Raw genomic sequence first — 23,711 nt, forward strand, 5'->3', positions numbered from 1 at the left:
TTTACAGAAAAAGAAGCCGCTTATAATAAACAGACATGGCAACACTGTACCAGCCTCCCAGAGCCGCTCAAGTGTAAAATCAAACAGTGCTTGTTGCGTTTATGAGGTGGTCAGACCCACGTCTAATCGTTATGCGCTGAGTGTCTTTAGGTCAAGGGGCTTAATAGCAAATTGCGCAAAGCGAAAATAATTAACATATGGACACTCCCACAATGCTAAAATATTCAGGAACGCCGTATGCCATAATGTGTGTGCGTTCAACACGGGCCGAGTGCGTTCAACACGGGCCTATATGCCTTTCATAATACGAATGTGCGCAGAGCGAGGCCAATTTATGTATTACCATAGGTAAAACGCACCTTCAAAATCTAGGCCAATATGTTTTAACCGACTTCAAAGTGTGTCAATATTGGCCCACCAAAAGGGTTATCGGTATATAAATGACATTGTACTATAAATTATATGATATCTGTTCTTGAGGCAACCTCAATATAAATACTGACAAATAATCCAGTGTGTCCAAAAATGTACTTTACTGCACTTTGGGCTTTAAGGGCTTAGGCCTAGGGTATGTTAATAGGTCCTATTCTGGGCATGTCATAACAAGTGAACAATCAGCAAAAAATAGGCAAATATTTTCCAAAAATAACAGATCTACAATCTCACAATGCCTCGCAGTGTATACGTGCCACATTGTGAGATGGTAGATTGGCTATTTTCAGCAAAGCTAAACAAAGGAGGGGACCCAGTATCAACAATGTACATAGGATGTACAGTACGTGGTTCAATGGAGTTACAGTATAGGCTACTATACTGTATGCCCCAGGGGTGCCCACGCTTTTCTGAATTGAGAGCTACTTTCAATAAACGTCTGGGTTTCCGTCCGAGGCTACTTTCAATCTGACCAGCTCAACAAGATCTACCCACCAAAATAGTTAAAAAATGTACCTGAGTGGGCTTTAAAATAGCGTTACAGTACATATAATATGAGACAAACGCACTTAGAATGGGAAATAGAGGGGGGGGTGAAATTGGTTGGGGTTTTCTTTTAAATAACCTTAATGCTACTGATGTTTGTGACTTTGTGTGCAATTATTGCATTGTGGGTTTTTAGCTGACAGGCCCTTTTTTGATCAATCAAGTCACCTTAATTCAAGTGGCAGATGCCAAAAGAATATTTAGTATTATTATATATTTAGGGGAATGTCATGTGATCGACCTTAACCCATTCTGAACGGGCACCCATTTTGGTGTCGGCATCATGTTATGCTTTAGCTATTGAAAAATAGCAGATCTACAAGCTCATATCGCGCCACCGAGTGGCCCGATACGAGCTTGTAGGTCTGCTATTTTTGAAAAATCGAAGAGCGACTGACATTTCTAGAATCCGATCTCAGGTCAGAATGGGTTAATCAGACTAGTGTGTGTCCAGTGGAAACCTCGTATGAATCTGATCTCAGGTCAGAATGGATTAACAGCCTTTGTGATCTACTGGTAGATCAGGATATTTTGGGCACCCCTCATGCTGTATGGCCTGTACTGTACGTCCCCTGTGACGGCCGCCTCAGGCTCAGACCGTGAGTACATTATTTATTTATTTATTATTTATTATATATATCCTGGTGAGACATCAGTGATATCAATCCACAGACAGTCAATGTCAAGCATTGTAGGTGTCATAGCAACCAGGACTTAGACCCTGGACAGAAAACGATCAACAACAACAAATAATCTGGTATAAAATATAAAATATAGCAGATGTGAGCACATGTACATCTGGAATTTTTTAATTTGTATTATTAAATCGATATTGAATGTTTTTTGTTTGTTTGTTTGTTTTAACGTTCTGGGGGTCCCTAGCCCAAAACCTTTTCAGATGGGGGTCCTCTGCCAAATATATATATATATATCAATTTCAATTTGGGGGTCCTTGGCACAAAAAAACGTTTGAGAACCACTACTCCCAGAGCAATTTAATTTCAATGACTATGCACTCTGACACACAATCTAGTCATCTTTAGCAAGGCTCAAGGCCGATCATGTTTTTGAAAGTCAGCCAATCATGTTGTTGAAAATAAAATTAATTGTATCCATGGAAATAAAGTGAATCATTTAAAGCTAGACAGTGAAACTATATTGTTTTCCCTGCCAGGCTGTAAAGTGTTTGCACACCATGCAGTGCCATGCAAAAATGCAGCACGGATTTGACTAAACTACGTTTCCTCATCAAATGCGAAAAGGCAGTACATGTAGATTGCAACATTTCATTGGTCAAACAAAAGCTTGTTCGATATCCGATGTAGGCCTACTGTAGTTTGACTTTCCTACAAATATTGTACCTTTTTAATATTCTACTTCAAATGGAAACTGTAGCACAATTACCTCCTCTCCTGAGCCACTCTGCTAATAAGGTCACATCTGAAAAAAAAAAACTACTGGCAGATTTTAATAAAATATTCCCAATTATAAGTACACTGCCTCAAAGGTTTGAGTCGTAAGGGTCAAAAGGTCAAGGTCACAATCGTGGTCAAGAATACATTTAAAGTTTCACATATATTAGGGATTCCTGACATGTCCTGGATCATGGGTCCACCCATCTGACCACTTAACACGGCAGCCGAACCCACCAATCGAACGGAACCTGTGTTATTGCGGCTTGGATCAATAATGGAACCATCACAGTATCTTTTAGGTTCTTATAAATTTATGAACGTAATGAAAACACTTTTTACAACATTCGAATTACACGTTATAGTTATAGTTTAGCATTAAAATCTTAGTGCCAATTATTTGGGAGCCCACTAACATGCAATACCCTTATGCGACCCACAGGTTTGGTAATCACTGACTATTTCAGTATTTTAGGGCATTATCTTGAAAATCACATACAGTAGGTACATTTATTTAAGTATGCATTACTCATAAATCAAGTCCTAAAACTCACTGTAGAGTTCAGTGTTACAGTTAGGGGTAATAATACAGTTTATAATATCGTCTCCGTCGGCAGTGGAAACCTCATATGTTCAAAACGGTTATTTACTCAACATTCACATTCAAAAACGTCCGTAGCCGATCGACAAGCTCAAAACGTGTCGCTCCACATACGTTTCAAGCTTGTGGCCCTGCTGCTTTTCATACTGTTGTGTGACGCTGTGGTATGGTCAAGTAGGCTAGGGGATTCATTTACCAAAGAACTGAGTTATTCAACATTCATAGAAAGTACGTGGTATATTCAACATTCATATACTGTAGAAAGTTATTAGGGGTAATAACGCACAGGGTAGATACAGGCAGCCAGGGGGAAAGTGTTGTAGGATGCTGGACTCGGCTATGTCTGGCCAGCACCTGCAGGGCATGGAGGTCAGTGTGGAGGATGTTTTTGGACAAGCGCCCTGCTTTGGCCCCACAGCAACGGTGCCTGTGAAAATAAACCCCACGTCTGACCTCAGGCTCCGCGCTGGACCTCCCGTGCACCTCCTCGGCGTGACGTCCCTCCTCCAGCGTGGTCACGGCTGGACGGACGTGCAGGAAAAAGAAATGGACCCACCACGTCTGAGTGAGCCAGCGGAAAAAAGCTAAACAAAAGCGAGCGAGCGAGTGACGACAAGCGTTTTTGGAGGGATTTTCTATTATTCTCCACTCCCGGCTTTGTTTCCCCGCTGCGTTGTGGAAATCGCTGTTTCATGCATTAGCACACCAAGCTAACATTAATCTTCTCTCTTCGTTTGGTTGGAAGGTTTAGCTCTGATGGCCTCTGTACTGTAGCTAAAATAACAACTTTTCTTTAGCAGTCATGGTGGACAAAGTATACTTTTATTGCTATTGCAGTACCACAATAGAGAAATACTATTTCTTTCATCTTTTAAAATCGTATTTATTTATTTTCAGAATCATGCAGAATCAGAATTATTGTCACATCACAGGTTTACAAAGAAAAATGTGGGTGAAATGTGTTTTGCGTGCATACTGACTGCATAGTTCCCACCGTATCGCTGCTCCACAGAAAATAAATAAAGAGGGAAGGAGATCAGACGAGATAACAAACAAAAATACATATTTACAATACATATTTATTTACACATGGTACCTAAGATATAGTATAAAGATGCGTGAACATGGCAACAAGTATATGGCATCAAAATATAGTAGTGCACCAACGGTAATAGTACTCGTGCAGAATGTCCCATTTCACACGTTTTTTTTCTAACTTTCTGAGCTTGTATATCATCTATTTTCAAATTAAATTAAAGTATATAAAAATGGGGGAACAACTGCACCTCAAAGCCAATTTCAGGCTGTTTGAAGATGTATTGACATCGAATTGGGTCTCCATTGACCCGCTGAGCGCTGTTCAGAGGTAGACAGCCGCTGCCCCCGCCGGCGGGGCAATGGGGCTCAAGAGGTTTTAAGTACCGGCGGTGGCTCAGGGGTAGAGTGCCTGGATGGTAACCGCAAGGTTGCCAGTTCGAACCCGGGCTCCCCCAGAGTTACTGTCGAAGTGTCCTTGAGCAAGACACTGAACCCCTAATTGCTCCCGATGTGCTAGTTGGTGCCTTGCATGGTTTCCGCTGCCATCGGTGTATGAATGTATGGGTGAATGTAATGCACGCTCTCTGTAAAGTGCCTTGGATAAAGGCGCTATATAAATGCACAATTTACCATTTGTACTTGAGTAAATGTATTTAGTCACTCCCCCCCCCCCCCCCCTTTTCTTTCATTATTTTCTGCTCCTTCTTGTTGGGTCATGTCAGGTGAGCCGTTTACAGCTGGAATCCATTAGTTTTTGATTGATACTTTTGTGAGGAGCATGGCTCTCCCCTGCCTCAATCACTCTTCCATCTTGTCATTCATATTGTTTTTACCTGCTATAGCTCATAAATCTCTCTCCCTGTCCTATATACATGTGTATATAAGCTTTTAGATCTGCTATTTTTGGCTTCAGGGCTAAGGTTATCAATGGCTAAAAACGAAGGAAAAAACGTGTAGTGTGTAGTGTGTAGTGTGTAGTGTGCGCTGACTGTGCGCGCACTACACAGTACTTTTACTCAAGTGCATTTTGATTACGGGACTTCTACTTGTAACAGAGTATTTCTACATTGCAGTATTGATACTTTTACTTAAATGTGAGTAACCTACTTTTTCCATCACGTTACGTTATTCAAACGTACAGTAAACAACAACAACAATACCGTACCGTAACCACTTAAACCCTATACATGGTTGACCAGAGCTCTATACCATTTCCTTTTCTATCACCCTACCCTGGTACTCCTTTGCTGAAAATAGCCGATATACCAGCTCACAATACTTCACCAATGTGACACATTGTGAGCTGGTATATCTGCTATTTTCCTGCGAGAGTCGTCAGTGGGGGTTAGTTAAAGGTATATTCAGTGATTTCACTCAAAAAACCTTAGGTTTCGTTTTTGGCTGTGGGACCCAGCCTTTCGTCCAATCAGGATAGAGAGTCAAAAACGAAACCTAAGGTTTTTTGACCCCCAGGGGTTAACTGGGGACAGGGAGGAACTCCTTATATGGCCAGCACACTCTATAGTAGGGAGGATTATCACAACAAAACAAAAAAATAAGTGATATTTGAATTAAGTGAAATCACTGAATATACCTTTAAGTGGTGTTGTATACATTGTGTGTGCAACATTTATGTTGTTTGATGCTGGTCTAAAAACAAAACAGAAAAATACATTTGTATTATACTATACAGTATTGATGCAAATGCAACACGTCCATTTGTAGATTGTATGAAAAAAATATACACAAAAGGTTAAAATGTGGAAATGAGAGTTTTTCTGCCCGACAGTGACGATATGGGGCTGCAGTCACTGTCCGGCAGAGAACTCGTATCACCATATTTCAACTTTGAATGCTTTCTCTTGTAAATGAATGAAAAAATAGCTCATGACAGCGTGACTTAATTCTAGATCGACTATTTTCACGATTTCAATATTTAATAATAAAAATGACACCTGTGTGAAGTGAGTGGTGCAGTGAAGTGAGTGGGGGGGTGGGGCCCGGTTTCCCGGCGAGCCGCGCCGCGTCCAAAATCATTGAGAAATGACAGAGTTACCGTGTGGGGGTCCCCAGGGGGTCCCTCTACTGTACTGTACTATACTGTACTGTACTGTCACGGTACTGTACTGTACTGTCACACTCAAAAATCCGATATGCAGTGTGCGTGTGTTAGGCTGTGCAACAGTGACAGTTGGTGGTGAAAACCAACCAAACGCTACCTCCACTGTCTTGCGTGTGTGTGTGTGTGTGTGTGTGTGTGTGTGTGTGTGTGTGTGTGTGTGTGTGTGTGTGTGTGTGTCCTCCACTGTCTTGCGTGTGTGTGTGTGTCCTCCACTGTCTTGCGTGTGTTGTGTGTGTGTGTGTGTGTGTGTGTGTGTGTGTGTGTGTGTGTGTGTGTGTGTCCTCCACTGTCTTCTCCCTGAAACAAAAGATGCAAGTCCAAGGCTAGAGGGTGGAAATGGTTGAAACACCCCCCCCCCCCCACACCCCCTTTCTATTCAGCGTGGGTCATTTATTACTTTTCTGTATTCCTGGGAGGCAGGAGACTTGGCCAGCCATTGTTGTGGGGGGGGGGGGGGGGGGGGGGGGGGGGGGGGGGGGGGGGGGGGGTGTAAGGGGCCACTGCTGCAGCTCTGGGCTTTTTAGAGCGGAGCGAAGCAGAGCAGTGGAAGACAAATGGGGGTGAAATATGAAATGTAGAATGAGAATTATTATTGAATCAGAAAAAAGAATAAAGTACAGCGCCAGTCAGACGACGGACAGAAAGAAGGAGAGGTACTGCTCTGGTTCAGGGAGGAAGACGATGCTAGCGGCCATGTGCATGATTGTCCTCGTCGGACACAGCTGCACAGGTGAGTCATGTGCCGAGCCACTTTATTTCTTTCACAATGCGATATACCTATAGTAGCCTACAACGCGTAATGAAAACCTATCCATTAATAATTGTTAGTAAAGTAAACAGTAGTGCACAACAACAACAATAACAACAATGTACTTTAAATTGATAAATTGTATGGTATTGGAATGGTATAGTATAGTCTGACATATAATTGGGATTGCATTTTAGGCAGTACTTCTTCGATACCGGTCTGGTACATGGGAGCAACTCTATCTCAGAATCCATTAGCGGGGGGTAGCGAGGGGTTAGATTAGGGATGTCAAACTCAAATACACAGAGGGCCAAAATAAAGAAATTGGTACAAGTCGAGGGCCGGACTGTGTTTAAACACACGGGCCATTTTTGGGAGAGGGGTAGCTGAAAGTTGACAACAAGTGAACAACACTGCTGATCAATACTAGTGAAGAGAAGACGCATGCTTGCGCTTGCGGGCCCTCGATACGTGACAATGCACTCGCAGTGCATTGTGGGACTTGTAGTATTATGGTGGTCCGTGCAATACACCAGAGGGCCAGTTCTAATACTAATTAAATATCATCCCGCAGGCCAAAGATAATTCATTCACGGGCCTGATTTGGCCCCCGGGCCTTGAGTTTGACATATATGGGTTAGAATCAACTTAATTGTTACGTCACTGACAGAGCCAGTTCTAGAACCGGTGGAAAAGACGGCACCTCTGAGTTATGATGAGGGTCCTCCTTGTAATGAAACACACTGGAGAAGCACTGATTTAAATGAACTCTCCTCATGTGGCCGTTGCACCAGAGCATAGGTCTGAGAACCAAAAAGCAACATGTTTCATGTGGTCATCCTGTGGTTCACATGAAAGGCTGTGTTTATGAGGTGATGTGTACACTACACACTGCACGTTGAAATGAAGTTATAGCTCCGCAACATGTGCGTCTTCTGACATCACCTAGAGAACAACCCAAAGCTATTACAACAAACACCCTATTTTACAGATGCACATGCGTAAACTCAATTCCTCTCACACACACACACACAGTACACTCTGTCCCTCTCTGTTCGCCTTCACTGTCTTCGAATATTGCTCACTCTCTCACACAGTAAAATATTTAGTGTTAATTTAACTCGAAGTGCTGTTACGGTCCAATGCGTGAATTATTAATTGCTGCGCCGCACTGGTCACGAATGATGCAAGTCAGGAACAAAGCAAGTTTATGTTTGTTTATGTTTATTCAGCAGTTTGAGCATGATCACCGATGTTTTAAAGTTTAATGGACTACACCCCAGAGTTAGTGTGGCAGTGTCCTTGAGCAAGACGCTGAATGCCTAATTGCTCCTGATGTAGCCCTGGTTAATAAACCAGACCGAATCAGCCGTTGGCAAAAATAAATTGCCTGCCGGCGGATTTCGGTCTGGAGAGGCTCAATTGTGCGCCCATTTCCTACACCAGAGAATGTGGGCGGCCAATCGGGACACGGTATGCAATATGGGCGGGCTTTGGTACAGTGACTTTCAATGCTTGAGAGTTGAGACCTTTGACTGACAGTAGCTCTGACCAATTGCGTCAAAGAGAAAATGTTTCCCTGGAAATGAAATCCAAGCTGAGCCTCCCCAGACTAATATCCCGCGGTCCGTGCGATATTAGTCTGGTTTATTAACCAGGCTACTCCTGAAGAGCATGCAGGTTGGTGCCTTGCATGGTTTCGTCAGTGTATCAGTGTATGACTGTGTGTGTGTGACTGGTGAATGTAATGCATGTAATGCACAATCTATGTAAAGCGCCTTGGATATAAATGCACCATTTACCATTCACACGTGTCATTAAAATAAACGTCAATCAATTATTTTGCTGATTACAATATAAAACCTCAAATCTAAAATGTAATTGCCTAGCTGAAAATCCAATAACATATATATACGGTAACACAAATATAAAATCCACAATTTTTTAAGAGTCTGCACATTGTTCTTTCTTGCATCTCTTAGTTCGGCATGTTGGAATGTCCAGTGCATCTCCATTAAGTGAGGAACGTTCAGAATAGAGGGGGGGGGGGGGGGGGGCCATTATTTAGTATCATTTTTATACAATGTGTGGTGCGGTACTCCCTTCTGCCCTTAATTGCTGTTTAGCTTTTCGTCCCGTCTTATGTCCAAAACTTGCCGCTCAACCGCAGCATCGGCCACCACGGACTGAGCTGTTAAGAGTCTGAACCAAGACAAATAGAAGAGCAAGACAGCCCAACTGGCCTTTCTACATCTGTGTGACGCAGGTCGACGTCGCCACTTTAGGAGACCGGAAGTAGGCCTATTAGTTCCAATGGGGGAGTGAATGTGAATTGTGAACACAGCTTCTGAAGGATTCTTTGGCTCCGTGGTGGTCACTGAACTAAATATTGACCAATTGTTCACAAGTCACACAATCTTCCTAACATTCTGACAATAAAATGGTCTTTTTTTTTTCCTTTTTCTTTTTTTGCATGAGGAATACCCGAATTCTCCACCAGGACAGAGCTGTCCTGGCTGAAGCATGCAGAGATGCAGTGCCAGTAAAGCTCCAGATTGCACTTTTGCCTTTGTATTGTGGTCGGAAACGTCAAAGCCGGTGAGAAAGTTTGTGTCGAACCGGACGCGAGGATAGAAGTTAGGGGTGTAGTGAGTCAGTGTGCGTTGTTAATCCATAACACCATAATCCTCTAGTTGAACTTGAACCCCTACTTGATGAATAGCTGTAGATATACCGTACCGTACCGTACCGTACCGTACCGTACCGTACCGCACCACACATTGTATAAAAAATGATACTAAATAATGCCCCCCCCCCCTCTATTTCTGAACGTTCCTCACTGCACATGCCCCGTTTCTAAGGAAAGTTAGTGTGTCGTCATGGCTGTTCTTTATCTTATTTGTATGCATATAAGATAAAGCAAATATGCAAATTATTTTTCTATTTCATTAGAATACACTCTCCGAACATTTTCTAAGGATTTCACTGTGTACAGTACATGCAACGCTATAGATCATACACAAATTATCTTTTATTGCTCCCTCTTTCACTCTCATTATACAGTAGGCTACATACAGCATACATACATAGACATACACACATTTTCCCTCTTTAATCTTGTGTGTGTGTGTGTGTGTGTGTGTGTGTGTGTGTGTGTGTGTGTGTGTGTGTGTGTGTGTGTGTGTGTGTGTGTGTGTGTGTGTGTGTGTGTGTGTGTGTGTGTGTGTGTGTGTGCGCGTGCGTGCGTGCCTCTCTTTCACACACATGTCCACTAACCTCATTTCCTTTATGGGTCCAATTACGCACAGACGTGGAGGCCCGTCTCAGCCCCAGTTCCGTTTGATGTTTAGGTATAAGTGACTAACAGGCTTGGCGGCTTTGACAGTCGCCTTGTGACGTGACGTGCGTTTCCCGGCCGGTGCCTCATTTATTATTGTCCCCCTAAAACAGGCAGTGTGTGCCTTCCATAAAAAAGCCCCTTTTACAGCCAGCCTCCCAACAGCAATGCTGTATACATATAGCTTTACGTCATTTATGACCAGTCACCAGTGACAATATATTTTCACTCCATTACAACTATTTGAAAACGTCAGTAACTAGTTACTTTGTAGATTTGGATTACTATTACAAAACAAACGTGAACCACTTTCAGCCCTACTGTATATAATTTTGCTGTTTGAAAATATCTGCAAAATCAGCTTCGTGAGCTGGTAGATCTGCTATTTTTCATATTGAGTAGGCCTAATTTACTTTTGGTACGTATACATTTTGATGCCAATAAATACTTTTAGTCAGGTCAAGGTCAGGTCATTTTGAATACGGGACCTTCACTTGGCATTGTGGTATTGATATTTCTACTTAAACCTAATTGATACCTGAGGCCGATTCTAATTAACACCTTAATTTGTTTTTATAGATTAGATAATGCTGTTGCTACATGTATAGCAATAACTAATGAGACACAGAGGTAGCATCCGTATTGATCGAAGATAAAACAACGTATAGGTCGCACCAGGTATCAATGAATGAATTAGTACTTCCATCACTGTTTATGTGCCCTGTTTAAATGGATGAATTCTCTCTCTCTCTCTCTCTCTCTCTCTCTCTCTACGTGTATGTAATAACGAGAGCTGGGAGTTGTTTCTCTGCCCGAGGCGAGAGCGCCAGTTGTCTTTCCACATCTTTCTCTGTTTGTCTGGTAGCTTTGCTCATCTCATTTTCTGTCACTCCTCTCAGAGACAGAGACAAAGTCGGGCCTTTCTCCTCGTGCCAAGTCAAACAAACACAGACACAGTCACACAGTCATCCGTTGAAAGCAACAGAGACACGCAGGCCATGCACAGTGCACACACCATCTCTGAGTGAGCGCCTAAGTTAGACATGCATGGTAATGGTTCGTTCTTCGATTTTTCCAAAAATAGCAGACCTACAAGCTCGTATCGCGCCACTCGGTGGCGCGATATGAGCTTGTAGATCTGCTATTTTTAAATAGCTAAAGCACGACATGATGCCAACACCAACATGGGTGCCCGTTCAGAATGGGTTAAAAGTAATGGTAAATGGACTGCATTTAAATAGCGCTTTTCTCCAATGCGCTTCACAATGTACTTACAATTCACACAGCGATTGCGGACAGAACCATGCAAGGCCACAACCTGCTCATTGGGAGCAGTTAAGGTAAAGGGGTTCAGAGTATTGCTCAAGGACACATAGCCAAGAGGAGCTGGCAATCAAACCTGGAACCTGGATTACATTAGCAACCCACCTGGAAGTGAATTTTCAGTTAAGAGCTAGAGAGACAAGTAAACCACTGTTACTAAACAAATAGTCTATGGATATTAACTATAACCTTTTAAACACAAACACACACAAAGCCACGCTCTACTTGGAGCCGCTCAAAAATAACATTTAGTTTAACCCAAAAATAGTCCATAGCCCACGCACCATTGAGACCCAGAGTGAGTAGATGGAAATTGTGCCAGTTTACAATGAGCTTTACTGAGGAGGACCATTTCCATGAAAATGGGGTTAAAGGGTAAGACCACTTTTTGAGAGGTTTGGGTTGTTTTCTTACCTTATTATGGGCAAACTATTCCATTCCATGAGTTATTTCGCTACGTTGTGATGTTTATTAGCAATAAGAAATGAAAAATAGTCGCTCATTGACTTCCATTGTAACGGGGAAACAGCTCTCAAAGTCACTCTTTTAGCACATGAACCAATGCAACAAAAGCTGATTCTGACAGTTTATTTTCGTCTTTTAAGATAGATTTATAAAGTTACTATTTTAGTCGGAGATAGACTGAAGCAGTACTACGGTGTGTTCCCAACTCTCGCAGGGACATCTTGCGAGGTTTCGTTTGTAAACAAGTCTCCACTCTGTTTGAGATGCAGCCTCGCATACGAGCAGTCCCAGACACAGACACTTCTTCTAATCTAAAGTGTCTCCCTCAAACACGTCCATTGTGTATGTTTTGTATGCGGACGAGATCAAATTCATTTTTTTACGCCAATAATACACTTCAGGAGTGGTGTACAGTTTTGGTCCAATCAGATTGTTCTTTACTCAACGCAAACAGCAGTGATTCAGTCGGCGTAGGCATACCTATACCGGATCTTCTTTCTACACAAATTAGTCAAAACAAGACAAAGACATTTTTTTATTAAAAATAAAACATGCATGAGTTTTCCTGATGTCGCAGCTTTTGTTGCGTTCATTTATGTGCTAAAAGAGTGACTTTGAGAGCTGTTTCCCTGTTACAATGGAAGTCAATGGACCCTATTTTGTATTTCTTACATTTCTAATAAACAACACAACAGAGCGAAATAATTCATGGACTGGACTAGTTTGCCCATAATAAGGTAAGAAAACAACCCAAACCTCTAAAAAAGTGATCTTACCCTTTAAAATGAGGTGAAGTGCTCTGTATGCACTGCAGAAGAGGTGACCAAACTATAGGTCACTGACCGACATGTTCCGCTTAAAAGATGGATCCAGAGTTCCAGACAAATGAATCATGTCGTTAGTTCATACAGGGACACGTTAATCTGCATGCCTAAACTGTAATCAGCTGTCAGTCAGCTGATTGCATTTGTATCAATCAGCCTATAGCTTCCTATTCGTCATTGTCTCCACCAGGCCGAAGGCATGGGGGGAGAGTATGTTTTGCACTCCTCTCCGTCCGTGTGTCCGTGTGTCCGTCTGTCCGTGTGTGTGTCCGTGTGTGTGTCCGTGAGCAGCTAATCTCAGCCACCGTTAACCCGGTCGATGCCAAATTTTGCACACACACTCCCTGGATGCCAACGATGAACCTCTTCCCCAAACTTTCCAGAACGGCCTGTTATAGCGCCACCAGGAGGCCGCTTTGTGCAAAACAAGTTTTTGCACAGTACACCTACAGATTTTGTCCAAACATCGCGCAAATTGGTACACAGTCTCCCTAGAGCCATTCAACGAAACCCGTCTTTCAGATTTCTCAGACTCCATCCTGATTGGTTAAGATTGGCTTCCAAAGTTCACAGGAGTGCTCAGTTTCAAACAAAATGCTGCAAATCATGAACACATCGCGTGATTTCCGTGAAATTGTGCACGCACATTCCCACTAGGCCGAGGACGAAATGCCACATGAACAATTTCAACTCAGCCTCAAGGTGGCGCTATAACTGGCCGAAAAGTGTTTTTACCTCTAACTGCACGGATCTGTGGATAACTTTGTATGCCAACTCCCTAGAGGCCAAGGAAAAACCTTTGCCTGGAATTTTTCACATCTGCTCATCCTGGTGGAGACCTGTGCCCAGAAGGGCACTTTTTCTAGTTCACATCTCAGCTGATCATGACGTCACACTTCCATACTCCAATCACGCCTCATTCCCTCAACAAGGCAGTCTCACAGACACTGCTGCTGCTGCTGCTGCCAAACTTGCCTCAATCACCCCAGCCTTCACCTTTTGATCAAAGTCTGGCTATATATTATAGGCTCAAATACTTATGTACTGCTTAAATGTGTAAACCTTAATGTTGAACTGGAATTCTCGTGTGCATGGCTCTGAAGTAAACTATAGATTCATGTTCTATGCATGCAGGCTTTAAGATTAAAATGCATTCAAGTTGTATGTTTAAGTTTAACTGTATACAATTTGTTGCAATAAATGGTCAATCTACTTTGACGTGAGTGTTTCCTGTCTAAATGCGTTTTGAGAGTTTATTACAGCAACACAAAGAACTAACTAAGGGTGCTCAAACGTATAGCAACATAATTCCAGCAATCAAAACAATAAAGTGGTCAAGGTACAATACATGCCACATATAGGCTCTGGCCTGACAGCGTGTCGGGTGCTCGAGTCCCATTCATGACGACCTTTGCTGCATTGACCAAATATGTCAGCCTAAGCCAACCTAAGCAAAGCATATCAACAACAATAAACCAATGCATGGCTCCTACATGCTCCTTTAATGTCTACTGGGTTGGTGGCACGCTGCGTGGCCATGCGTTGTGAGCTCGTACATTGGCTGTTTCCGGTGCACGGCACAACCATGCAATGAAGTACAATAATATACGTCAGACCTTCAAAAGCCCATCCTGGAAATGAAGTGGGAAAAACTCATTTTCTGGCCCGTCCTTTGAAAGCAGGGCTGTGTGGTCCACTGCCACCCACACTCCGCGGCCTTGTCTCGACAGCTTCAACCGAAACATTTCCCTTTGTGAGCTGTAATCTATGTCTAACCGCCGTGATTCACAGCATCCATAGGTTGCTGGAGAGGAAGCTGAGAAAGCTCTGAGTGGTGGGGGAGAATGGGGAACCCTTAAACCTTTGCCCTTTGTAATTTAGTTTTAGTGGCATCAAACACAGGATCCAGATGCTGCAATGAAAGGGTTCTGAAGTGTACTGACTCACTATAGTGAGTAAACCTGTGCGAGCTTAAGCAGTGCTCTGCTCAGTCACAAACGTGCAGGGGAACGAGGGCGGCACGTTTTTGGGGATGCATATACGCCACCGTAAGCCTTTCCTCGGTCCCTTCACGCCTTGCGGCACTTTGAAGCCTGTCGCGCTATTGTGCCATTTCTTTTATCTCTCTTTTTTTATTCACAGAAACATCCATGCATGAAACACAAAGGAAATTAAATCTCATGTGCATGCAGGGCAGAGCAGACAACAAAGATTCAGAAGATAGGGAAATATGACATGGAACTGAAAGAGAAGCGAGTACTTTGTTCAAGAAGAAATATTATAAAGCAGTGGCAACTATAGTCTCACAAAGCATTCTTGTGAACATTGAAACAACCAAAGATCAATATCCATTTGCTGAGCCCTATTTACTTCCTCATATGGCAAATAGTGATGATGGCAGATCTACAAGAGCTCACAGAGCTGGTAGATCCGTTATTCTTCCTGTATTTTTGAGGGGCGCTAGCCCCTCCAACACCTGGCTTTGTGTGCGCCCCACGTGACGCCATATGGCAGCCAAACCCTATGGACGTTTTAAGTTTGCCTTTTTGTGTGTGTGCACAAGAGAGTGAACTGTAAATCTACTGTTGGGATTCAGGTAAAGTAGATATTGGATGGAGCCCGCACACCACAGGTACAAGAAAGACGTTCTTAATAAAGAACGTCTTACCTGTGGTGTGCGGGCTCCATCCAATATCTACTAAAGTTTCTTTAACCCATGCACCCAGCCTGTCGATGTGCGTATTCTACGTCCACTCTGGGATTTAGGTAAAGCTCATCTTCTCTGCAACTGTATTGTTCTTTCTCCCATAATGGCTGTGAATGCTGGACCCTGAAGCCTGCCCTACGGAGGTCCCTGGAAGTCCTGGTCTCTGTCTCAAGTCCACATGTCCATTTACTCGGTCTTGTCTTGGTCTCGCCCATAATTTGATTCGGTCTTGACACGGTCTCGGACCAAGGAACTCGGGACTCCCCCCCCCCCCCCCCCCCCCAATCTTTTTCATATCAAGGCCCATTATTTTTCGGCAGTTGAACCACGGACCGCCATTTGATGACATTTAGCCTCGTATACAAATTTGTATGCCTGATGGAGGGGAAAGGAACTGGTCGGAATAACGTGTTCCTTCCATGCGCTACGTCCGGCTGGAGAAACTCTCCCCTGGCAGGTGAAAAGAAGCAGCTTGGACTCCTCATGCATAGAAGGAAGCATGAGGTCAGTCCGCTGCCCCCCCAGGTTGGCAGAGGAGGTGTATCGCCCCGGATTACATTAGATAATTGACACTGGGTGAAAAAAATGGGTCGCAAAATCGTGGGATAAAAAACAAACAAAAAAAAAGGACCACTGGTTACCATTGCCAACTCTCCATCATTTAGCTGGGGACCACCTGGAACCCCCTCAAGGACCACTGGTGGTCCCCGGACCACTGGTTGAGAACCACTGGACTAGGAGACCATGAAGGAAGTCCCAGCCAATAAACCTCGAATCAATCCCGAGGGTGTCCCACCGCGGCCTTCCAACAAGGACATCCTAGTGAAAGATGCAGGCCGGGGCAAAACGTTCCAGCACATACTAATGAAAGATGCAGGGGCAGAAAGTTCCAGTGAGCTAGACAGGTGTATAAGGACAGAAAGCTGCTTTCTGGAGGGAGCTGTACAGTATAACTAATGTTATTGTGGTGGTGGTGGTATAGGTAGCTAAACAACACCAGCCGCTTCCATTCCCATAAGTCTACACGGCTCCTGTGAGCCTCCAAGCTGTCTATGTAATCAACCAAACAAAGGCGCCTATAAGCAACCTTTTATCTTCCCGATGATTGGATCATCCACGTTGAGACCAGAAACAGCCACCAGCTGTTTACACTTGTCTCGGCGGAAACCGAATCGACGTTTTCCCATGCAGCGCAAATCCCCTTCCCTCTCCGGGCATGGATCCCTTAACAAATGGAACGTGTCTCCGCAAGCCTTTCCTTGCCAGTGTTTTCACTTGGTGTGGTGTGGTGGGGGGGGGGGGGGGAGCCCGCCCGCCATCATGTGAGGCCCCTCTGCGCTCTCCTCTACACCCAGAGAGGCACTATAACTGCTCCGATTTTATTAGAATCTTGATTGGACCCACGTGACAGACCGCAAATCCCCCCCCGTTGGCAAACTTGGCGCGACGTTGGTTGGCAGGAGGCGAGAGAGGTCTTCTTGGAGCTATACGCGCGGTAATGAGGTGCAGCCTCGACGCGTTCATGAGGTGGGCGGGGTGAGAGAAAGAGCGAGATGGAGAGAGAGAGAGTGGGGGGGGGGGGATCCATGGCCATGATTCCGTTCCCCCTGGCTGTGCGGAACAGAGTTGGCCCCGCTCACCTCATTTCACACACAAACTGTTGTGTTTGTGCAAAAAAAAAATGGCAGAAGCAGGAAAGAAAAGACAGGAAAATAAGCAGTTTTCATTGGGCAGGCAGTCCTGTTCTCTGCTACCTCATGGATGAAAAATGCCTTCGCCGACTTTACTTCCCACGGAAACACGTCCAAGTTGAGAGAGAGAGAGAGAGCGGGGGGAAGTTATTGGGGTCGTTTTAATGCAAAGATGTCAGAGAGAGAGAGAGAGAATGAGAGAGAGAGAATGAGAGACTTAGTGAAATGGAAATTATGTGCAAATAAAACCATCTTCCCTAACATGAAAAACAGCCCAGAGAATATTGTCTCTCGTTCTCTTGCCAGGCTGTTTTCCAGTGGGGGTTGGGGGTTCTGAAGAGAAAGGAGATGGAAAGAAAAACCGTTATGATTTATATTATGATATATATGCCAACACAAATTGGGTTCTCTCTGTCTCTCTGTCTCTCCCAGCTAAATCAACGGGCGCATAAAAAGGAACCCATTATACGTTCACCACATCAAAGAGCGAGCTATTCCACTTTCTATCGCACACGCGTTCCAGAGAGGCAGGAGGGAGGGAGGGGAGAGAGAGAGAGATGGCAAGCTGGGAGAAAACAGCTAGAAATAAATGAACAAAAGCTTCTTTTTTTTAAACAACACAAAAAAAAGGACCTGCGCTGCGATGCTTGAGTGCTCTTGTGTGGTCCTGGCAAATCTCTCTCTCTCTCTCTCTCTCTCTCTCTCTCTCTCTCTCTCTCTCCCATTCAATCTCAACTCAATTCAATGTCTCTTCCTCCCTGATGTCTCTTTCTTTCTCTTTCTTCCTTCGTGCTGTCTTCCTTTGTTCTCTCTCTCTCTCCCTCTTTCTTTCTTCCTCTTTCTCCCATTATCTTGAAGCTCTTCTCATTCTCTCTCTCTCTCTCTCTCTCTCTCTCTCTCTCTCTCTCTCTCTCTCTCTCTCTCTCTCTCTCTCTCTCTCTCTCTCTCTCTGACTCAGTCTCTCTCTCTCTCTCTCCCTTCTCTCTTTCCTGTGGCTCTGAGCCTATGAGCTGGCGCGGGCCCTTACACACGCACGCACGCACACACACACACACACACACACACACACACACACACACACACACACACACACACACACACACACACACAGACACACAGACAGAGTGGGTCTTTAAAAGGCAGGACCGGAGGTCTTTGCAGCCACACACCCTCTCTCTCTCTCTCTCTGCGTCTCTAGCACCCCCTCTGTCTCTCCCCTCTGTCTCTCTCTCTCTCTCTCTCTCTCTCTCTCTGTGTGTGTGTGACTTCAGCTCCGTTGAGTGACGGCAGTGTGTCTGGGGGTCCTGGGCTTTTGGGAGGGGGGGGGGATGCCAGAGGCACCACCGTGCAGGGCCCAGGGGCTTATTGTCCTCACCGGGCTCTCATTGCTGATGGCTGCAGGCAGAGCCAGCCCCACCACCACCACCACCACAGACCACAGCCAAGGTGAGGACCTCAGGACTGGACACTGCACCGGGCACTGTGCTGCATGCCGCCAGGGATATGAGTGGCCCTCTCTGTGGGTGGACAAGCAGGACGCTTTAACGGACGGACCGACGGATGGACGGACAGACAGACAGACAGACAGACAGAGGACGGGGTTATGTTAGGTTTTTATCGTTCGTGTCGGGCAGAAACCTCTTATCTCCGTATATTTAAACTTTTTTTTCCCCCGTTTTTTTTTGCGGAAATCACACTATGGCATCATCAAATCACGCTATGGCATCATGCAAAAGTAGCAGAACTGCAAGCTGTTTTTTTTTTTTTTTTTTTTTTAAGCTTGTAGATCTGCTAAGGTTGAATTTGAATCCTGAAAAGTAACAGGTTTGGACATATGAGGTTTCCACCCGGTGACAATGTTTTACCTTGTCTGCAGGAGTCTGGTGGTGAGTAAACTGTGTGTGTGTGTGTGTGTGTGTGTGTGTGTGTGTGTGTGTGTGTGTGTGTGTGTGTGTGTGTGTGTGTGTGTGTGTGTGTGTGTGTGTGTGTGTGTGTGTGTGTGTGTGTGTGTGTGTGTGTGTGTGTGTGTGTGTGTGTGTGTGTCCGTCCGTGCGCGTGCTTGCATGCATGCGAGTGCCGGGGAAGTGAGAATGTTTGTGTTGGCGAAGGGAGCATAATAATGTGCATAATTATGTGTCCACGCATACATGTGTGACTGCATTTGTACATATTATACTCTAGTCTACGTGAGTGTGTAAGTGGCAGTGTGTGTGTGTGAGTGTGTGAGTGTGTGAGTGTGTGAGTGTGTGAGTGCGTGCGTGCGTGTATACACTTGAGCTTTATTTCAGACAGTCCAGGTTGAGTAAGGTTAAATCAGGTGTGTAGGTGTAATTGACGAGTCTGTGTTTAGTGTGTGCGTGTCTGTCCATGCGAACACGTGTGTGTGTGTATTTCTGTCTTGGTGTGTCCGGTCCATACCTGTTTATGTAAAGTCACGGACTGTTTGTCTTTCCTTGGTTTTTCTCGGCGTGCCTTATTGCCTCAGGTGTGTCTTTTATTCCTGCTCTCTTGAGTCTTGGGGTGGTGCTGCATTTATTCTGTACTCAAAGCGACCACTGAGGAAAGAAGCAGCTTGACAAAATGTCTTCTAAATCCTAATGTCAGTCATTCTTCGATTTTTCAAAAAATAGCAGACCTACAAGCTCGTATCGCGCCACTCGGTGGCGCGATATGAGCTTGTAGATCTGCTATTTTTAAATAGCTAAAGCATAACATGATGCTGACACCAAAATGGGTGCCCGGTCAGAATGGGTTATTCCTGCTCTCTTGAGTCTTGGGGTGGTGCTGCATTTATTCTGTACTCAAAGCGACCACTGAGGAAAGAAGCAGCTTGACAAAATGTCTTCTAAATCCTGACAGTTTTCTGAAAAAAACTTTCTGTCATATCAGTGGTTATCAAAGATTTCCATGTCAAGGACCCCAAACACTATATGTAATGTTGTTCCAGGCCCCCCCCCCCCCAGAAGCAAAGATTTGAGTTAAAAGCGTTTGCTCTGAAAGAATATATATATATATATTCAAAGATTTGCGCCACATTTTCACGAACAGCTACAGTATAACATAATGCTTAAAACACCAAAAGGGGTTCCCGTCCTGAATGGGTTGTTAACCACTTTAATCCTACGTTATGCTTCAGCTATTCAAACATTGCCCTGCATGTGAGCTTGTAGATCTGCTGTTTTGGAAACATAATATTATGTTCATCTTGAAAAATTATAACGGAGTTTAAAGGGACACGAAGATTAGAAGATTTAGAACAATTTCATGGGGGTCTTAATGTGTGGTTTTGGATATTTTAGATTTTAGCAGTGAGCCCAGTGTCTCTGATGTCATGGACACTGGCCTCACTTACTTCCTGGACTACATGTTGTCTCAGTAAGACAGCTCTCCCCCTATCCACAAGGAGGAGCAGTGCACCAAAGCATTATGGGAATTGTAGTCCAGGAAGTAAGTGAACCCAGTGTCCATGACATCAGAGACACTGCTAAAATCTAAAATATCTAAAACCACATATTACACACATAAAGACCCCCAGGAAAGTGTTCTAAATCTTCCAAACATCCTTAACATATTGTTTTGCAAAAAGGGTGAAGTATCCCTTTAAAACAGTTCTACTGCTTAACCCGCGTTCCCCGCTATTTAATCCATGTGTCGGTGATTAACCCGCTATTTATTTAATGTGTTTAATTCGCTGAAAAGAGCGGATTTGTCGCGGACCTGGTGTGTTAGGCTGTCGTGTTATGATGACGAAACCGGAAATCAAGCCATGCTCTGTCTGGGCTGCTATGGAGTTCAATGTTCAATGAGTTCAATGCAAGTGAACGGGGGTTTGTTTGGACTACAACATGCTATGGAGGCTGTGTTCGTCTCGCATCGTAATGGCGGCATTTCTTTCTCTACAACAACAAACCATGGGACTATTTTCTGCTGATCAAATACTTCGGCGTATGGTCCACAGGTATATGGATCAATCCTGGCAGCCGAGATAGGATGGATAGATTAATCTAAGGCCCCGAAACACACAAATGTTCTGTTAAAGGAGAATTCCATGCTAGAATGCTTTCTTATCTTTCTTACCTTTCTTTGTAGTTGTTACGTCCCCACCAAAGAGGTCCAGGTGTTTTTTGTGCAAAAACTCCTTATTGGCTATTTCCCCTACCATAAGCCCTCAATGAATTGCATTGCATTGAATGGGAATTGAATGGGGCTATGGGGTGTTATGCTAGTTTGCTTATTTCCATCGAAAGAAGTAGTAAAGTGTGCCGCTTGGGATATTATTTACATTATGAAGAGAGGATATACACAAAGAAATTATAATTTTGAGCGATGGAAATAAGCGAATTAGCACAACACCCCATAGCCCCATTCAATTCCCATTCAATTCAATGCAATTCATTTAGGGCTTATGGTAGGGGAAATAGCCAATAAGGAGCTTTTGCACAAAATAACACCTGGACCTCTTTGGTGGGGATGTAACAACTACAAAGAAAGGTAAGAAAGCCTTTTAGTATGGAATTCTCCTTTAAGGGGGATCCATATATGACATCTGTTCAGATTCACATGTTTGAGAACCACTGACTGACCTAGATAGAGTATAGGTCTACATACCTGTACACGTGTGTGCTTGCAAATATGTACGCACGCACGCACACACGTACACACACACACACACACACACACACACACACAAAGAAAAACATCTACCACAATGTCTAACTGTGTGTACTGTGTATGCATGCGTGTTTCCATGGAGCAGCGCAGCATGTCAGAGAGAAGGACCCATCCTTCTGGGACACTCAGGCTCGGGGGACACTGGACGCCGCGCTCAAGCTCCGCCCCCTGGAGCATCGAGCCAAGAACATCATCCTGTTCCTGGGAGACGGTAGGACGAGAGACATACATACATACATACATGGACTGACTCTCTCTCTCTCGCTCTGTCTCTGTCTCTCTTTTGCCTTTTTTGCTTTTTAAGTTTTAATGATAATAGTAATTGATTGAATACTTTATTAGACAGAAATGTGGTACAGTCAGACATTTAGGCTAAAAGGATAACACAAAAAGGCACGTATTTTATTGAATCAACAGAGCATTAAATATTTGACGCTAATAAATGTCATCAACAAAATGTATAAAAGGCTAATAAAAGAATAATGAGAGTGATAAAACCTTAATTGCATGGTGCCATAGGCGCCATAGCTACGTACACGCGCCATACGCACTGCGAGTAGTAGGGCAACACGCCGAGGGGGACGACACAATGTGCCGACCTTCAATACAACAATTCTCTCTGGCTCCGCCGCATAATAACGCACGACCATGTGTGCGTGCTCGTAAACGCCGAAAGAAGCCTATCTGCATGAGAACGCAGTGCTCTCTCCGGGAGGGGGGGGGGGGGCAGCACAAATAATATGCGAGTATAGGGAAACCAAATGGTCAGCGACGCCCCTGGCTGCCTGTCATGCTCAATGTGCTTCACAAACAGCAAAACTGAATCAAAGACAAGACAAAAACACAACAAGAAAAACAGCGGAAGGCCACACACCGAAGCGAATCAGACCGGTACCCCGGCCCATAGCAACAGTAAATAGATTGCGTATGTTTTCCAAAACCGTTATACCAGTCTTTCAAACAAGGGCTGAGCCCGATTGGCAGGGCTGTTGCGGGCTGGGTGTTGGCTGGGGGCTGCAATTGAATCACGTCCTCACGCTTCTCACTTCACACCGCGGACCACTGCACACGATGTCCCTCATGTCCCTCACGCGAGGATATCACGCTCCACATCCTGCCGATTACGCCAGATTGTAGCAATACACGGAAGCGGGGATTGAACCCGGGGCTCCCACTCGCCAGACCAACGCACAACCAATAGGGCTGAGCCCGATTGGCAGGGCTGTTGCGGGCTGGGTCTTGGCTTGGGGCTACACTGGCTTATAGGGCAGTGATTCTCAAACCCTCAGGGGGGTCCCCAGATGATTACCTTACTGTGCAACATAATGTAGTCACTCAAGAACAGTAAACAAACCAGCAGACAGTAAACCGTAAACAAACCAGCACACAGTAAACAGTATAAGTGTAGGCCTATACAGGGTATATCTGCACCTTTCTAAAGTGACAATTTAAGGACCTTTAAGACTTTGATAATACTTAAATTGTCAAATATGACTTGCCTGGGTGGTATGTATGGTATGTTATGTGTTGGTGCTGCTGGGTAAGACGCGGGACTAGCATTGTTTAGCAGGCAGAGAGGTTTAAAGGCTCACAGATTTTAAGAGTGTTTTGTGTTAGCTGCCTGTCAGAAGCTCTGGTCTTAATCAGATGTACTCTGTTGGGTTTCTGGGTGGTCGTGACTCGTGAGCGAGCAGGATTTCACCACAAACGCACGCATGCAGGCAGACAGGCACGCACACACATTTCTTTTGTGGCTTTCGCCTTTATTTTATATTTTTTATGGAGGGTCAGACA

General features: G+C 44.4%; 1 protein-coding gene across 3 annotated transcripts in view; it reads left to right on the plus strand.

Annotated features, from left to right (window-relative positions):
* The first annotated feature begins 6,704 nt into the window (after positions 1-6,704).
* Positions 6,705-23,711, plus strand: part of alpi.1 (alkaline phosphatase, intestinal, tandem duplicate 1) — a 53,801-nt gene continuing 36,794 nt past the window's right edge. The window contains exons 1-2 of one of the 3 annotated variants that reach the window (XM_083766890.1): positions 6,705-6,881; positions 22,003-22,128. In XM_083766890.1, coding sequence (XP_083623016.1) covers positions 6,719-6,881; positions 22,003-22,128 — 289 coding nt within the window. In that variant the 5' untranslated portion in view covers positions 6,705-6,718. Of the gene's footprint in view, positions 6,882-18,533; positions 18,693-19,034; positions 19,133-22,002; positions 22,129-23,711 lie in introns of those variants that run through there. The other 2 variants (XM_083766891.1, XM_083766892.1) reach the window with 2 other exon arrangements.

This window comes from Protomyctophum parallelum (assembly GCF_964188405.1).
Source record: "Protomyctophum parallelum genome assembly, chromosome: 6".
Classification (NCBI taxonomy): Eukaryota; Metazoa; Chordata; class Actinopteri; order Myctophiformes; family Myctophidae; genus Protomyctophum; species Protomyctophum parallelum.